Source organism: Lethenteron reissneri, chromosome 35, assembly GCF_015708825.2.
Source record: "Lethenteron reissneri isolate LAM-NWPU_2019-01 chromosome 35, ASM1570882v1, whole genome shotgun sequence".
In the NCBI taxonomy this organism is placed as follows: Eukaryota; Metazoa; Chordata; class Hyperoartia; order Petromyzontiformes; family Petromyzontidae; genus Lethenteron; species Lethenteron reissneri.
The window spans coordinates 7500171-7518623 of record NC_083813.1 but is presented as its reverse complement, the minus strand read 5'-3'; the positions used below and the strand labels follow the sequence as shown (position 1 = coordinate 7518623).

General features: G+C 47.4%; 1 protein-coding gene across 11 annotated transcripts in view; it reads left to right on the top strand.

Moving 5' to 3' along the window:
- The window catches only part of LOC133350869 (neurofilament heavy polypeptide-like), an 86458-nt gene extending 70430 nt beyond the window's left edge, over positions 1-16028 (top strand). For all 11 annotated transcript variants that reach the window (XM_061565683.1, XM_061565685.1, XM_061565688.1 and 8 more), the window contains 2 exons: positions 3770-3835; positions 12453-16028. In XM_061565683.1, coding sequence (XP_061421667.1) covers positions 3770-3835; positions 12453-12485 — 99 coding nt within the window. In that variant the 3' untranslated portion in view covers positions 12486-16028. The remainder of the gene's footprint in view (positions 1-3769; positions 3836-12452) is intronic.
- The last annotated feature ends 2425 nt before the right edge of the window (positions 16029-18453 follow it).

Here is an 18453-nt window from a genome sequence, read left to right as displayed (position 1 = left end):
TCGAATGTGCAGCTAGCCGTACAGCGCAACGTGGAATCGAATGACATACGTACTCAATGGCGGAGCCAGGATTTTCAGGTAGGGGGGGAAACCCCTTCAGCAATGAAAAATGATAGAGGAGTTGTTAGCAAGTAAGGACTTGTCCCTTGCTTTGTATTCGCGTGTACGGCGATGGCGCAGCCATCGATTGAGGGTTGAATTCGAACCGCGTTGTGTGATCGGCATCGCGCTCACTGAAGGTGAATGCCTTCAGGGAAGTCGTGTCCTGTATACGCAACTGCGCACAATTCTGTGAGTCACTTATAACCGCTTTGCCGTTACTTATTGCCAATTATGGACTCAGACTATTGTCCTATCATCTCATAAAGTCCCTGGCACGTGATAATATGCTACACAGTGGCAGTGGGGGTCGCAAAATGCCGATTTATTACTAATAAACTCCAATAATCCGATCGAAATTAGGGATTTCGATCGGATCATTGGGGGGGCACGTGCCCCCCCCCAAAGTGAACGTACTTTGCATCAAATACAATTGACACTCCCAATTGTATTTAATATTGCTTTGAAGCGTAGCCACATCCCGATGCGCTGTCGTTTTACATATCACCGCAATGCATGCATGAGATGCATGTACATTGATACAATTACGGAATATATTGAGTCGGCAGTTGACAAAGTGCCGCTCCCGTTGTTTTGGTGAATTGTCATTACTTGAACGGTCACAATTTAACGACTCATTAGCTTGAGCATCGTGTGTACCGCAAACGTCTCGCATGTGTTGTCCTTTTCATTTGCTGTGGGCCCTCCCCTCCACTAGCCGCAGGGATACCTTATCATTGGCATGTAATGTGTGCGGGTCCATACGCGCAGAAGCCAATGTGCGCACGCTTCCCGATTGTGAATCAATTTTAAATCCACGAAGTGCAGCGTGCCCAACATGTAATATGTACGCATGAGATGAAGACAAAGATCCCCCATTAAGCCTGAAACAGACTGTTGGGGAAAGTGCTGTTAGCCAGCACCGATGAAGGCCGTCACGGCACACAAGGGGGGGGGGATGGACAGCACCACGCTCAGCCGCCTTTGTCTCCCCAGTGCCGATGTTTACACATCGCAACCAGGTACTCATTTGAGGCTGAGTCATCCTAGGGGAGGCGCAGGGTGATTCAGATAATCGTCACCGGTGTTGTCCGCGAACGGGAATCGAACTCGGGTCGCCGGGATTGCATCGCAGCGCGCCAACCGCTGCACCACCACCCATAGACACAAATGAGACACGAAGCTTGGACCAAGCAAGGTGTTTCGATAAACCACAGCTGAAGAAGCACAGATGCAGACGACAACCAAATGAAGTGACTGGTTTCATCGGGGAATATCTGCAATGAGCAGCGTAATGCCATCCTTAGTCAGAAATTAAATGTGTTTCGTGAACCTTGGATGCGGCGTCCCTGGACTAAAGCAAAAACTAATTTTACTCTGCCGTATTAATATACTTGGTCTATTTGGTTTCACGTTTCTTGCAATTTAATAAGCAGCATTTAATCATTTTATGCAGGTATAGTGTTTGCGTGTGTGTGTGTCAAGTGGGGAGCAATGGCACAGTGCTTTGCGCCGCGCTCATGGCCAACACCAGTGATGATTATGTGAACCAGTCCTGGCCCTCTCAGCCTCAAATGGGCACCCGGTGCGATGTGTAAACATCGCCTCTGGGGAGACAAAGGCGGCCAGGCGTGTTCCTGGCCACCCACCCCCTCGTGCGCCGTGTCGGCCTTCTTAGGTGCTCACTAATGGTTTGTTAAGGCTACACAGGGGATCTTTGTCCTTGGCTTTGTATATATACACGTCAAACGCTTCTCCCTCTTGATTGTTCCCTCGCACTGCTCAACTTTGTAATTCCCTCCCATCGTCCCTGAACCCAACGCTTTTCACCAAGCTCAAGTCAAGGAACGTCGTAATTCGTGTCGACTCCAACTCTCACGGTGCTATTTGCTGCTCGTCGCTTGGCATTTGAAGCCTTTGGGGATGCACTCAGCGACTAAAACATCGATCTGGCTGCACTGGTGCAGCAACAGAGTGCAAAGGTCATGGTTGCGAGTTCAAACCCTGGTTGGTGTTGACTCGGCCCATCGTCTCTCTGGGGTCCATAAAATGAGTACCACTTTGTGGCAAAGTCAACGGTGGTTATCCTATGGATAGACTGGATAGACTCACCTCTGCCATAGGAATGGAGAATTTCCACCACCACAGGCTGTCAACTGGAGATGAGCATCATCTGAATTGCTCATCCAAAGTTGTAAATCGCTGTGACTTGTGGATGAAATCCCACTCGTGCGACAGTTAGCAGCACGCGAGTTCTTCATGCACGGCCCACACCGCACTGGACCACCAGGAATGCAATTTATTGCCGTTGCAAAAGTAACACAGGCTATTACCTCCCATGATGGATACACAGCGGAGTGCACGGATAGTTCAAGTTCAAGTTCATTTATTAGGTATAGCCCTGTGAGCCATTCGGCTCTTGAATCGGGTGCAACCGCAACAAACAAAAAACATGAACAAAAACATCTTAAAGTGAATATTTAACTAAGTGCAAACAGAAAATCCAAGAAAAGACAGCAAAATATTGCAGAAAAAAATCACCGTACACCAACGCTGTGTGCAAAAATCCCAGTGGGATGCAAGTCAAACAACCAACAACAACCACAAGACAACTTAGATTAAGGCCATCAGTCTAACTCTGTACTACAACAAACAAACATGGCTAAACCATTACACTTTTCGAAATCACCGAAATAAAGCCATGAAAGCAATGAAACAGTGGTCATAGGATAGACCCGGCACCAGAGTGTTCGCGTTGGGCTAAAATGTAAAGGTCGTTTCTATACCCCGGTGCGCGCGTTCACGGCTCACACTACAAACTCGTTCTGCGGGGGGCATTTAACCTGCGCGTCAAAGCCGGTCAAACAGGTCGGAGGGCGTGGAGTTACCCACACATTACTCACCCTCCGTCACCATGAAAAAATATTAAATGGTTCATTCTAAACACTGGCTTTGATTGCCAATCCACTGCTGTATGAAGGCCTCCCCATGCTGGACCAAACTGCAGTCGACGCTTTGTCAGCGTGGCTTGAAGAAGGACCGGTTCAGATAATCGCTCAGCAACGATGTTAGTCGCGCTTGGAAAGGGAACTCAGTGTTTGCGGGGTTGTATAGCGCGGTGTGCTAACCACTGCGCCACCCCTCCACGATGGCTTCACAGAGACAACAACAATAATAAATTAATAAATCCAGCGACCACAAATATGAATTACTGTAATTGGATCCGAACCTCTTGTGGATTGGTGGTTTACGCAGATTGGCGATGGTCCATTTGATAGCAAAGAAGTGCCTGCAATTACCCCTTAATTGCGGGTAATTAGCACGTGCTGTTCGCAACGGAAATGCCATGCAGGTGTCATGTACGGCCACGTGCCGATTTGTATCCCTTTAATTAAGATCGACAGCACGCTTCGTCGGGTCAGCCGCAACTATCAAGGTGTTTTTTGTTGTTAACATGATTTAAGTGAACCAACGTTATTTTTTATCTCTTCCCGAATTACGAGGATTTGTTTGGGCTATATGGTGAAGTCAAGCGTACAAATGTTGTGAGACTCGACGTGGCTTCCGCAAGGGTGAATAAAGGGTTCGCGTTTCGTTGGTCTTAATCTGACCGTGCGTGCACGCGTGTGTGTGTGTGTGACGTGTGGTGCGCTGACCTTTTCCCGTGCAGAACAAGAGGAAAGAGAAGAGACAGGAGGTGTTTGGCGGCAACGGTGAACTCATCGGCAACGGAGATGTGAGTACGCGGCCTGATAGTGGCCACGGTCGCAGAGGAGCGATCGGCCCCGCCATGAGGGCGAATTTCACAAGTTAGGCGACCGCACAGGCAACGTTTCAAAATCTTGATAATTGGTTTTGTTACCCTTTTATCTGGCAACAAAACTGACACCTTTTTTACAAGGAGTCATGTTTGCATAGACCACAATACCTGCAGTCATAATGCAAACAACTAACATAACTCTGATAATGTGCACTGTCCTTGAAGTTGATTGGTCCACACCCGAGACAGCTTTCCTTAGAGCCTAGTCTCACATGGGTTGGACCAGATGACGCCAAAAGGCGCAAAATCTTCACAAAAGTACACAGCGGTGTCATTTTGGAGTTTTATTTTCTCTACATTGCTCACGTTACCTCACTTGGTCTACTCTGCGTTGTAAAGAAGAGCAATTTCCCCGAAAAAGTCGACCGTTATATACTATTTTCCTTTAAAGGCTATAGTATTATTGACGAATGTGTTGATTTTGTTGTTGTTATTTGTGCTTGTTTACCACTGCCAACGCAGTTCCACTGAATAATCAGTGAATTAATAGTTTTCTTCAAAGACTGTGTCCCATCCACGCTGTTTGATGTCTGTGAATAACAAGCAAAACATCACCGGAAGGGAATTGCTTAAGACAAGCAACTACAACTAGAGCATTCGTTACACGTTTCAATTACAGGTTGGATTTATATAGCGTCTAAATGCGACCGCAACTAGAGATGCCGTATGTATGTTGACATTCTTGCGCACCGTACGTAGCCAACCGTGCCAATCGGAGGTGCGGGAGAAGGACAACAAGGAGTTCTGCACAGACACATCCGGCATATTCATTTAATGGAAAGAGGCAGTCAGTCACATGGGGTGGGGGGCGAACAGGGGCTGGGAGTTGACAGCAGGGATGGCTATGGGAACCGAGTTCCAGTCAACGGGGGCAGAAGATTGAAGTGAATGAGCGACTTCCCAGTGAGTGAAGTTTGGCTGGGCGCTTCGATAGCCTGAATTGCTGGGCCCGGGAGTGCGTGGACGGGCAGTGGAGTGAAAATTACAGGCTCCAATAAGATGACAGCCTTGCTGTAAAGGGATTGCTGTTTTAAGATTACGTTCGGCATAATGTTCCGTACATCATGATTGCAGAGGACTGACTGTCCATTTGCCTTGAGGGCACAATGAGACACGGCAAAGTAGACAGCAGTGGACAGAGATGATATTGGACTGCATATCCCTGCTCGTAATCCATAATATAATCCAAAATAATCAACTCACCTGTATTAGTGCGAGAGTAATCGTTAGCCCTCCAACATTAGCTGCGGATGAAGCTAATGCCGTACATCCTTTGTCCCTGCACCGCTCTAACTATTGAACCGGCATCATTCTACCAAGGCTTTGTCCGCTGATCGGTTATAGGGCGGCATTACTTACACAGTTCTCAGCTGTGGCTCCATTAAGAAGCCTCTGACCCTTGGTAATTCGCAAGACGCTGCGGTTTTTTGTTCCCTGCATAATCTTCGAGCCTGCACTCTGTATCGAATTTGTTGACACAACTAATGCTTTTCAGATATGTCGATCGGCAGAGTGATGCCTTAACAGAACAGAGAGGCGCTCTCATTACAGATAAGCAATTTGCCGTCTGGATATGTGAACCCATTAAATATGGTGGCAGTGAAAACTTGACAAATGTTGATAGCGCAGGCGTTTTGACAGTTATAAATTACAGGCAATGTGCAGCGTGTACATCTGTGCTCGTTTAATAATAAAACATCTTTTTAGAGCCTCTTGTCACTCGACTACTGGCTGCTGGCCTTCCCACACAGTGTCAGTCATTGTTCAACTAAACTATTTAAACTATTTTAAAACTATATTTTGTATTTCACCAGCTAAGGCCCACTGAGCTATGTAGCTCTTTTTCAGAAGCGACCTGGCCACAAACGATAGCTCAATGAAGTGGCTTATCATGTGGGAATTTATAGCAGTCAAATACCCTAAACGCATGTTTCTAAATTTGGAGAGAAAAAAACTGGCTGACCCGGAGAAAAATCAACACGACCACGGGGAGAGGGACATGCAAAACTCCAAATATACAGCAGGCGTCTGGGTTGAGATTGAACCCACGACCTCCTGTATGCCAGGCAAGGGAGTTAACATCTTGCCACCGTGGCGCTGGTGAAGTGTGTGGGCCCAGGACCGGTTCAGCATCACGTGTACATGTGGTGAGTTGTATACGTATGCACGTGTGCGTTTGTGTACAAAGAAATTGAGGATGTAACTGTGTATGTGTGTGTACACGCCTGGGAGCGGTAGTGTAGCGGTTAGCGCGCTGCGCTATGAACCTGGCAACCCGGGTTCGATTCCCGCTCACGACCAACACCAGTGACGATTATCTGAACCGGTCCTGGGCCTCCCATAGGTCGACTCAGCCTGAAATGAGTACCTGGTGCGGTGTGTAAACATCGCCACTGGGGAGACAAAGGCGGTGGGGCATGGTGCTGGCCACCCACTGTCTCGTGTGCCGTTCTGGCCTTCATAGGTGCTCGCTAACAGCACTTGCCCCTACAGTCTGTTAAGGCGATACGGGTGATCTTTGTTGTGCGTGCGTGCGTGGTTGCGTGTGCGCGTGCACATCACTTCCGAGCTTGTGTTTGTAAACACAAGAATAACAAAGCGCGCACAAGTAATTATATCTCGATAACAACCTGAAATATCTCGAGCCGCGGAACAAGTGATTTATCCTAACACTCTGCCCGTTACGTCCTGTCTCGAGCAGTCATTTGCAATTTCACACGAGGTGAGTGTGAACCCGCCCGTCCGCGCTCGGCCCAATTGCACACCAGGGCTCACACAAGACAAATGTGATTGCGTTTCATCTGGTTGAATAAAAAAAAAGGTCAGGGTGCAGCCGTGAAAGTGCTCGCTAGCCCGATTACCGGTCGAAGGGCCCTCTGTCAAACGGAACTGTAGAGAACTCCTCGAGCCGGCCAAATCTCTTGGGGAGAAGTGGGGAGTTTACCTACACTTTACCCCACCGCACGTGACCAGTCGATTGACTAAACGTTGGTTGTGGCCATCTCTACTGCTGTCTGGACAGAGACATGGACCCGGTCTTGGGGTGATGACTTTATATATTTGTCCCAGCTGCAGCACCGGGAGATAGACGCAAACTGACTACCTCTGCAATTGCAGGTGTATATAATACGGAGCTATTAGAGGCGACTTGGAATTAATATTTACAAGTATAGGGTTTTTTTTGCTGTTAAAGTAGATAACAAGTATTAACACGCAATAATAGGTTTTTTACCCTGTTTTCTGGCAACAAAACTGAAACCTTTTTTTTACGAGGAATCATGTCTGCATTAACCACAATACCTGCAGTCAGAATGCAAACAAAAAACACACTCTGATAATGTATGCATTGTCCTTGAAATTGATTGGTCCACACCAGAGGCAGCTTTCCTTAATTTCAAGGACAATGCATACATTATCAGAGTGTGTTTTTGTTTGCATTCTGACTGCAGGTATTGTGGCTAAGGCAAACATGATCCCTTGTAAAAAAAGGTTTCAGTTTTGTTCGCCAGAAAAAAGGGTAAAAAACCTATTATTATATTTTGCTACTGGCAAAGAAGGCCTCGTGAAGTATTAAGACGCTTGCTTTACTAAGCGCGTGTATGTGTATCTTTGTGCATCTGTATTCAGTTTTCATTCTTGTTTGGCAACGCTATAATTGCATAAAAACGCAGCAATTTATTGGCACTATAACACTTCGCATTAGAAATTTACTCTTAAAGAGTGGTTTCGTTATGTTCGTGCTAGTTTTTTCATGCACAAAGTGTCAACGTGCTAACATGTGTCTGATGATTAACCTGTTCTCTGCGCCGTGTAAATACAGTATATATAAAAAAAGTATCTATAAAGTAGCTTGCTGTCGTGTTGCAATGTGGCTTGGACCTCAGCCCATGTGCAGGAATGCAGGCCAACCAGAGTTCCTACAAATGCGACCCGACTTGCACGGACACACTCACTGACACGAAGATCTACCCTTATTAGACTGTTGGGGCAAATTTTGTTTGCGAGCTCTTGTAAAGGTTGGCCACAGAGCAAATGGGTGGGTGGGTACAGCCAGCACCACGCCCAACCGCCTTTGTCTTCCCAGTGCAGATGTCAACGCTCTACGCCAGTTGGCTTAATTGAGGCTGAGCTGGGTTTTTGTAAAATCAAAGTGTGCTAACCACTACACCCACTGCTCCCCTACGCACACTCTTGCAGCGCTCAGTCACACCAATATGTTTACTACTCACCAAAGGCACACACACACACTCTAGCACTCATTGTCAAACCAATGTGATAACTGTGTAACAAAAAACATGTTTTTTTTGTTCCTGGGTAGTAAGTGTTATTTTCCAATTGCTTATGCTTCAAACGTACAGAAAACGGCTATTATTCCCCACAAACTTTGCTTTTGTGACCAGGACAGTGATATTTATGAATGTACCTATTTTCAATGAGAAAAGTGTGCATTTGTGTTATTCCGTCACGTAAAGTCCGGGTCACAAAACCAAAGTTTGTGGGAAATAATACCAATTTTCTATACTTTTGAGGCATAAGCAATTAGAACATATCACTTACTACCCAGGAACAAAAATCTTGTAACATAGTCACTCACCGCCCACACACTCTCACACTCAGTGGGCTCACCACTCACCACCCACACTCTCACACTCAGTGTGCTCACCACTCACCACCTACCCACTCACACTCAGTGTGTCACCACTCACGCACTCTCACTCACACTTAGTGTGCTCACCACTCACCACTCACACTCTCACTCAGTTGCTCACCACTCACCGCATGCACACACACATTTTAGCATACACCGTCAGCCAGAGACAATATAAAAGCCTTAACACGGCTCCCACCTGTCCGTTAAAGACGGCTCGGCCTAATTCTACTTTCTCTCCTCTGTCGAGCCATGCTGGAATGCCCGAGTGCCTCTCCCAGGTGCGATCATTATGTTATTTGATGTAGTCGGGTGTCTGAGTGGTTTGTCACCAGAGTTCAATAGCACTCACATACAAATGAGGCCTTTCTCTGCCAAAGACCTCATTATTAAAGGCCACCTTTTAAAAGGCATCAGGCTGGCTATCTGGTGCAGTTTTTTTTTTGCCCCGTTTCAAACTTACAATGTCCCATCCACTGTGTATGAAACATGTTCGTGGATTATTCGCTAGACATCATTGCAAGGGGAAAAAAAGCTTCCGCAACCGTCGCATTTATAACAATCTGCAATTCAAATGTCGATGTGCATAGCGTTTAAATGCGACCGCCCACTCAAGATGAAATGGCGAGAGAGCGAGAGGCAGGCAGTCGTAGGCAGAGGAAGAAAACAGGAAGGTCTTGAGACCTGGACTTGAACAGGGAGCGACTGTGATGAATAGAAGTATGAATCATTTTGGCAAGGTGTTAGCGAGTGCCTATATCATGACGAGCGCAGCACACGAGGAAGTGAAGCAGCCTTTGGCATCATGCCTCTTCGACCTCGCACTGCTCTTGACGTTCGTGACATGCAGCTACGTTCGGTATTATATCTTAGGTCGAGTCAACCTAGGCGAGACCCGCAACTCGTTGAGCGAGACGCCAAATCGAATCCTCGGTGGCTGACCTCTGTAGCTCAGTGTGCTGAGATGAGAGAACACGTACAGCCCCTTTTTGTCACTCCACCGCTGGATGTGGCCCTCCCCACGCCATACGGCCCGTGGGGTTAATGCGCCCACGCTGGTCAGTACGGGTTGGCGAAGGCGGGGAGAAGAGACGCGGGATCATACTAGTGTAATTAAGGTCGTTGAGGCGACTTCTGGAATCCGGTCTTTTATTCAACTTGCATTACAGATTTCCTTCACGCTGCTGACAGGCAGCGTGAGAGGGACAGATAGAGACGCACTGCCACGTGGCAACCCGGAGCCCCGCTCACGCGTGGCCCCTTCCTCCGTTCATTCCCATTCTGACCACGTGTCGTTCGTCTCCACCCCTATTTAATACCCGAGTCACGTGGTACGTTTCCACCAATCCTGGTTAGCCTCCATGGAATATTCCAGGCTCCCTCATAGGCTCCCGGGACCACGCCCCTGACTCATCTCCCCATTGGCTGTGGCCAAAGCCAGCAGAACCAATCCTCTACTTACAGCTGTCACCTTTCCATTACGTCAGGGCCACACCCCTAGGCTTCCCCCCATTGGCTATAAACCAGGACCGGCAGAGCCAATCATCATGACGAGTTGTGATACGTCAGTGAGCCGGATATATCCTCACATTATACTAGCAAGGAACAGCGGCGTATGATTGTTTCACTGCACTCTCTGCTGACCACCACGTAGCACATCCCCGCAGCAGCCTCTTACAACCAGGCGTTCGTGGTGGTCACTCGTCCAAGCTCTGCTTCGCTACCGCGATCTTACGAGATCCTTGGGCATCCTAAGCAGTTTAGTCATTTGGCTTAAGTGTACGTGTCTTTTAGATGTTCTATTTATACATTCAGATGTTCAGTATATAAAGCGACAGAGACAATCGCTTTTTTGTTTTATGGGGGATGTTTTCAACACCTTCGCAATACAAGCAATCGTCTTCAGGTGAAAAAATACAGCAGGCGGACTGCTGAGGCAGGAAGAAATATGCTGTATTATTTAATTATTTTTCTATCTACGTCACTTTACCGAAAGACCCAAAGAGTATGAATTCGTACAGTCGCGAAAGCTTTAAGGCACTAATTTACATGCTCTGGCAATCAATATGACTCGAGTACAGTGATTTAAAATTCACCTCCTCTTATACAACAGTGTTTACCTTGAGTATTGCCAGACACGGCGCACCAACCCGTGGCTTGCGTGGAACGGCGCAGCCCACGTGTGTGTGTGTGCGCATGTAACATGCATGTTTGCCTGTCATAGCATGAGCAAGCTGGAATGCGTGGGCGTACAAGCGTGTTCGTATGCGCAAGGAACTTGGTGACCTGGGTTTTATTCCTGGCCATAGCCAACAACAGCGTCGATTATCTTGACCAAGGATCAGGCCTCCTCTCAGTGAACGCAGCCTTAAATTAGTACCTGATGCAGCCTTTCAACGACTCCAAAGTCCCTACCAATGAAGACTTGAAAAACCCCATCATGAAAGTGCTTAAAATCACGCCAGCCTTCCACACGAAGCAGCAGCCGCTATCCACGCAGATGGCAATGAGCCATCGTTCTGATGGACGGAATCGTGGGACGCACGCGGCATAGAGAGCCAACGCCTCGTCGCTGACCCAGCAGCAGAGGTCACTGGCTTTGACCTCCCTCGAAGACAGTGGACGGCACTCGACTGAACCCGCACGACAGGACACGGACGATGACGCGCCCGCCTGTTTCACGAGTGAAGCAGGGCGCCATTTGTGGCGAGATGTTAACTGCCTCTCCTGGTATACATGCGGTCATGGGTTCGATCCCGACCCTGACACCTGTGTATTTGGATTTTGCATGTCTCTCTCCCTGTGTTCTCGTGGATTTTTATCCGGGTCCTCCGGTTTTTCCCTCCACATTCAGAATCGACATTACGCGTTCAAGAGTATTTGGCTGCTGGAAATTTCCACACGATAAGCCACTTCGCTGAGCTACCATTTGTGGCCAGGTTGCTTCTGAAAGAGAGCTACTGTATAGCTTAGTGGGCCTTACCTGGTGAAATAAAAAAAAAGTTGAGTATAGTTCAGTGTAGGGGGGAGGATGATTGATGCGACCCCCCACCCCCGCACACAAGTGCGACCGTGGCCACGAGTCCCAGACCCTGAAAGGTATCGATCGCATCGACCTGCCCACTGAGATCTGCTGTGGAAGGCTAGCTTCGTTTCTCCACTCAATATCTCGGGAAGCCATGGAGTGGATCGCCAAACATGACGTCCCATTGCAAGCTCTCTCCAACAAACGAGAAAAGCACCGAGGGAGTCATTGGTGGCTGGGCGTGCTACTGGCCACACGCGACTACCTCCTTGCGCATACGTACTGTAAATGTGCACATATCATTGTGTGTGAGACGTGTTTACGAGGGTGAATTTGTAAGAACGCGAATACGCTTGTGTGTAAGGACGAGTCGGCCTCAACTGAGCGCCTGGTAAGGTGTGTAAAATCATCGCCGCTCGGGAGACAGAAAGGCGGTCGGCCGTGGTGTTGGCCACCCATCCCCTCGTCTGCCGTGCCGGCCTTCATAGGCGCTCGCTCACAGCACTTTCCCCGACGGCCTATTAAAGGCTACACGTAGATCTTTGTCTTTGCCTTCGGGAGTGCATGCGCGCGTGTGTGCGCATGTGTAAGTGGGCATTGAAGGCATTTTCTTGATGTCCGCTCTTGACCCACAAGGTCCACGGAATCTCAAAAGGGATCTTGTTTTTTTTTTCCACCTGTGTGCTTGGGCCCGTGACTCGCGCGTTAAGCCACTGCACGCTCGGCGATGTTTAGTAACCCTGAGAGTGCAGTGCGAAGCCAGTGCTTTAGAGAACGAGCGGCAGCACAGATGAGACGATTAACAAGAGGATCGTGTTGTGTGTGTGTGTATGCGTGTGTGTGTGTGTGTCTCGTCACAGGCATCTTCGAACGAAATCATCAGCAGTTCCTGAGCACAATAACTCGCTGAGCAGCAGAGCCGCACAACTCCAAAGAGCAGAAGAAGTTGTGTTCGACGCCACGTCACCGATACCACAGTACACAACAGCACCACTGCCACATCTTGGCACCACCTAACCCAGACACAACACACCGCAGAAGCTGACACAACTCGGGTACGCAGCGCCATAGCTTATACCAATACTCAGCACACCATAGAATATACCAATAAAACATACAGCCCCACAGCATACACCACGACCATGGAACATATGCCGTGACTACTACAACACACAACAACAATACCACTACGCTGCTAGGTTCAGTACAAAAGCTGTGAGCTTTACCCAGACTACCCAACTCAATCTGGTGGTCTGGATAAGGGTGAGATCCTGTGTTCGTACAATGCACACGTTTTCCTTTGTTGTTGAATCTATTTGTATTCCGGCCGGCACTACATTTTCTGTTTTGATTGGGTTTTCTCGTCATTTACAGATTTGAATCACTACACCGCTGCAACATACAGCACCATTGCAAATTCTATTGCAGCGTGCAACACTATAGCAGATACTCCTACAGGGCAAATAGCTTCCATCACTATCAACACAAGCACAACGTTGTCAGCCTCGAAATCAATTACCAGCCATTTACGCACAATACATCAAAATCATGCTCGTTGCATCTTCATCATCCACCATCATCACGTCTGTAACTTCAGCCGTTCAAAATATAGGACATGCCGCCAGTTTCTGACAGCACGTGCGTGATGGTGGGTCTGTAATTTCCACTTTCGGAAAACGGGCGGCTTTGCTTTGGTATTCGTGCCTTGGTGACTGCCACTGAAAAGAAATGACAGTGACGAGCCACTTTGTGTAAATCAAACTCACTGGCTGCGTACTTACAAGCTGCCTTGGATGGAAAAGTGCACACTGACCGCTAAGTATCATGCAGCTACTCCCCTTTCCTTTGCCCGCACCGACTGACAAAAAGGGGCCTGCAGAATCGTAACGAACGATAATAACAACAATCATCATCATCATGTTAAGTGACGCACGAGACACCGAGCAGGGGGTTTCAGAGGAGGCGTCGCGGGGTCCCACATCTGGTCGCGGATGCCGTGCGGAGGACGCGGCATTGTCCCGGTGAAGTTCACCGCTCTCTTCTTTGTGAGACCGACGCTGGCATCTTTTGCGGCGTTTTTATTTTTATTTTGTCAGCTGGGGCACCCACACAACATTCACTTCGTCAGTGTTCGGTGGGTGTTACTTTTACGTTTAACGCTTTTACTTCAGGGTTTTTTTCTGGTAACGGCGTGACACTTTTAAAGCAGTGAAATCGTCAAGGCCCCAGGGCGGCATAGTACGGTCGACAGATCCTCGGAAGTCACAGAGTGAACGCGTTGCTTCCGAGCGCGTCACAAACGTGGCGTTAGTCTTTATCAGATTGTCAAACAAGATGGGTTCAGGAATATTAATAACGATAGTCAACTTCTTCTTCTTCTTGGTTCTTTCGGTAAAGTCACGTAGAAGGGAAATAAAAAAATAAAACATAATAAAATAATTCTGTCGGGAAGAGCGCTGTCTTCTGCTTGCGTTGTGGCAGAAACGTCGTGAGAATTATTTTATGATGTTTTCTTTTATTATTTCCCTTCTACGTGACTTTACCGAAAGAACCAAGAAGATGAAACCCTGCAGTCACGAAAGCTTTAAATCGAAACGATAGTCAAATGCACGAAACTTTAATCAAAGGCTTCTAGCATCTATTACATGGGATTATTCTGGAAAATCTGGGTGAAAAAAAAACGCACGAATGAGATGCATGTTGAATTTATTTTGCACCGTGTGTAGCCAACCGTGCTAATCGGAGGTAAAATGTAACAAATAATTTTGGTGATGCCGCTGCTGCGTTGGCCGTAGTCCACAATCACAAATAAAACCAAACATATTCACGCATTTGTAAATAACGTAGCCTTGAAAGGAAAAGTAGGCGACGTTTCAGGCAAATGGCCTTTCTACATAGCACATTTGCTACGATGACATGCCATCGCCCCCAAAGCATATACATTATACATATATACCGTAGTTACTTTTAAGGCCACGGTGTTTTTTATGATTGTGTCGAGTATTTTTTAATCACAAGTGGAAAATTCAACCTCGGAAGGTGTTGGTTTTGATGCGTGCGAGCCCTGTCGCCTCGTCGCGTGCTTTGACAGATGTGAGATTGATGTACAAGTAAAACGCAATATATATAGGTCGGTCACGCTGTTATTGTTTAATTAGAACTGTGTTCTGAGACATGATTTTAGTCACCGAATCGGTAGCGTATATTTTAACACCTTTTAGCGAAGCGTGCAAAGTTAATTTTGCAACAGGGAGGGGGAAAAAATGTAATAATTCGTCATTCTGCCTGCAGCGCTTTGTTATTTCCAAATTACTTCTCGATGTTTGCAACGTGCTGTTTGCTTTTAATTGCCGATGGGGAGCTTTAGAGTTACTCTTGCACGCCGTGTGATTAATCCTGCCAGGGGCGAATGAGTTCAGTCTCTCTCAAAACCACTGATTGTCAAAATATTTTTTTATTCCTTCCTGCCTTTTTTTATTACCTTGTATAGTTTTGCTTTTAACACTGTAACACAATTTCAATACAAGTTTAGATTTGTATATTTTTTTATATGAATCAAACACACTACTGGGCATGCAGTCGGACTGTGTGATTCCAGCTCTTTGCTCCATCGTTTGACACCAGTACATGCATCGGTGCCATTAGCAGTGGCAGTAATTTCTATGGTTAAGAATGCAGAACCAATGGCTACAGACCCGACTCCAGTGATTTACTGTAAAACACATATCGTGTTTATTTCATTCCATTACTTTGGTGGAAGGGGGACAGGGGCAGGTGGGGGAGAGTGGTGGTGCAGTGGTTAGCGCACCGCTTTATGAAGCCACCACGTGTTGCATCATTGACGAGTGATATCTGAAGTAGGCCCATACCCCTCACCCTGCCCCTTACCCTTCACCGACTCGCATTGACCAGTTTGGTGAAGTATGGTCAAACAACCCCAACAACCAAGATGGAATGGAGGGACCTTCATCTAGCAGTGGCTTGACAAAGGGATTACTTTTTATCATTTAATGTAGCTCTTTAATTATATAAGCCTTGTATATTTTTTCTAATGAAATGCATTTGCTCAGCGGTTGGGTGGGTCGGGGAAGGGGTAATCGCATCGGGGGAACTAATGTTGTTTTGTAGATTTGGGATCGCACCTGGACATTGAGTGTTTTTTAGATTTTCACTTCAGGGGTTTTGTGACCAGCACCCCTCCCACCTCAGTCCTCAGAGACCGACCATCAGTCTGACTTTTTACGCGGCCGCCAGTCGCTCACACTCGGATGTACATTACCCGCCTGCTCGTTAAAATGTAAATTATGAACTGTTTGTAAATTGCTCGTGTCTGTTGCAAGGCATATGTCGAATGCTGGACTGAGGTGGTCCCCGAAGACTGTAGTTGAAATCCACTTGTTAAGTGAACAAATAAACGATATGCAACTTCGGCAAGAGCCATCTGACTGAGTCGTGCGTATCTTCTGCGCGCAGCAATCAAAAGTGTTATTTCATCGTTGGGGGTTCATAACCTATTTACAATTTTAATTTTACATTTTTTGTCAGTTTCCCAGCATGTCTATGCCAATCGTGCTCTTGATGTCGTTCGAATCTCTTGTAATTTTCATCCTTACCCATGGTATCGATAGTTGAATTTGAATGTGTAATTTTATAGAGTGACTGTGTTGTTTGATGTGGTATGGGACTGTTTTTGTTCGTGTTTTTCTGCCTTGCTCAAGCTTTGGGAATTTATCTATTTTATACTTTATTTGATTAATTTTAGTGATTTGCTTACCTTTCCCATACTTTGTAATGTTTGTTGTTGTAACTTTCTGACCTGCCGCTACTGGACATCCTGTGAAAAAGAGCTTCATAGCTCATCGGATTTCTCCAGGATAAATATTCTGATTCTGAGCGGCTCGGCGTAGCCCTTAATGTTAGAGAACGGTCCACAGAAGCGGACACCACAGAGCCACCTCTGAGATCCCTCTTCTTGTTCACACTGTGCACGTGACAGTAATATTCATGACGTGGCATTGAAACCAATATTTTCATTCTCAGATATAATAAAGCCTCATCATGCACAGAACCAAATTGAGTGTTGAAATCCAATGGTGAAGTGAACAAGCCAAGAACCATCATATTGCTAACTCGCCATACTTGAGAGCGATGTTTAATCACAAGCGGTCACCTGGATTTGAACCCAGAAGCTCAGCAGTGCCAGGTCAGTGCTCTGACCTTACCTCGGCGATGAGAAAAAAAAAACAATTTCTTGATAAATACGAGCAAGCACGCGGCATCGTTAACATTTCTCATTTTGTATCTTGTTGAATGAACAGGTTTATTGAAGTAAATGCGTGTGGGTAGCGGTGGCTTTAGTGAGCTGGTGCCACGTCAGAGCACTGAGGCGGTTGCTCTCAGGTCCTGGAATCGAATCTTGGCAGCCGCCTGTGATTAAAAACGCGTCCCTCAAACCGTCACTTAAAAAAAGAAATTGGACTCAGTTCGGCTTATTCCTGCTCTGACAATCTCGTTGAAATATTGTTCATTTGACTTGCGATAAGACACCATTTGCAGGGCCACACAGAAGGTGGCAAGTGACGTGACCTCAGAAGTAGTTGTGCCGCGTCATATTCCGGAGCTGTTTCGGCCCGCGGTATTGCACTGGCAGTGTCATCTCGTGATGACAACGAGAATTCGGGCACGGAGGAAGGGGGGGGGGGGGGAGCAAAAAAAAACAATGGAATTTGTCACCGTTTTAATTTTAGTCAAATTAATCTTAATGTATGGATCTCTGGCGAGAGTAACATCTACACTATTTATACACACAGCAAATCGCACATCGCATTGGCTGATTTAGGCCAAAAAAAAAAACTGTCTTTTTTAATGTGGCAATATACGCCTCCAGGGGCTAACGCCCGTGTCGGAGCTGTGAGCGAATGTCATGGAAAAAAACCTGGTTTCAAATCTCAGACAGATGCCTGCGATTAATGGTCACCTCGAGCCAGTAGCCTGAAAAAACGAGGATCATCGGTTCCACCTAGCGTGCCAAATGCTGGCAGTGACTTTCCTCAAGAATTTTATCGCTTCTTCTTTCATATGGCGAGGTGAAATTGGCAACATTTCTCAATGTGGATATCGAGGTGATGAAGCCATGCAACAACCTCTGTAGGGGCTTAGTGGATTTCAGTGATACTGCCCGCAAATCGGCGGTGCGTGGGGCAGTGCTGGATCGCGTGACCCATGACTTGTGAATTGGCGGTGCGTGGGGCAGTGCTGGATCGTGTGAGCCATGACCTGTGAATCGGCGGTGCGTGGGGCAGTGCTAATCGTGTGACCCATGACCTGTGAATCGGCGGTGCGTGGGGCAGTGCTGGATCGTGTGACCCATGAATTGGCGGTGCGTGGGGCAGTGCTGAATCGTGTGACCCATGACCTGTGAATTGGCGGTGCGTGGGGCAGTGCTGGATCGTGTGACCCATGAATTGGCGGTGCGTGGGGCAGTGCTGGATCGTGTGACCCATGACCTGTGAATTGGCGGTGCGTGGGGCAGTGCTGGATCGTGTGACCCATGACCTGTGAATTGGCGGTGCGTGGGACAGTGCTGGATCGTGTGAGCCATGACCTGTGAATCGGCGGTGCAGGGGGCATTGGCTCAAACACGTGATCCACTGTCTGCCTCTGGCGACCGCGGCAGTCACACTGCGGGCCGTTTATTTTAATTTTTCATCGATGAAGGAGGTGGCCGCATCTTGCGGTATTAACCCTGTCCTGCAGCGGTTTAGAGCTGACCATTGCTGTCTGGGTAGGAGTCGAACCCCGGGAGTTTCTCGTGTGGGGTGGTCGGCAGCGAGCTCCTTGATCGTGGCACGGTGGCGTCTC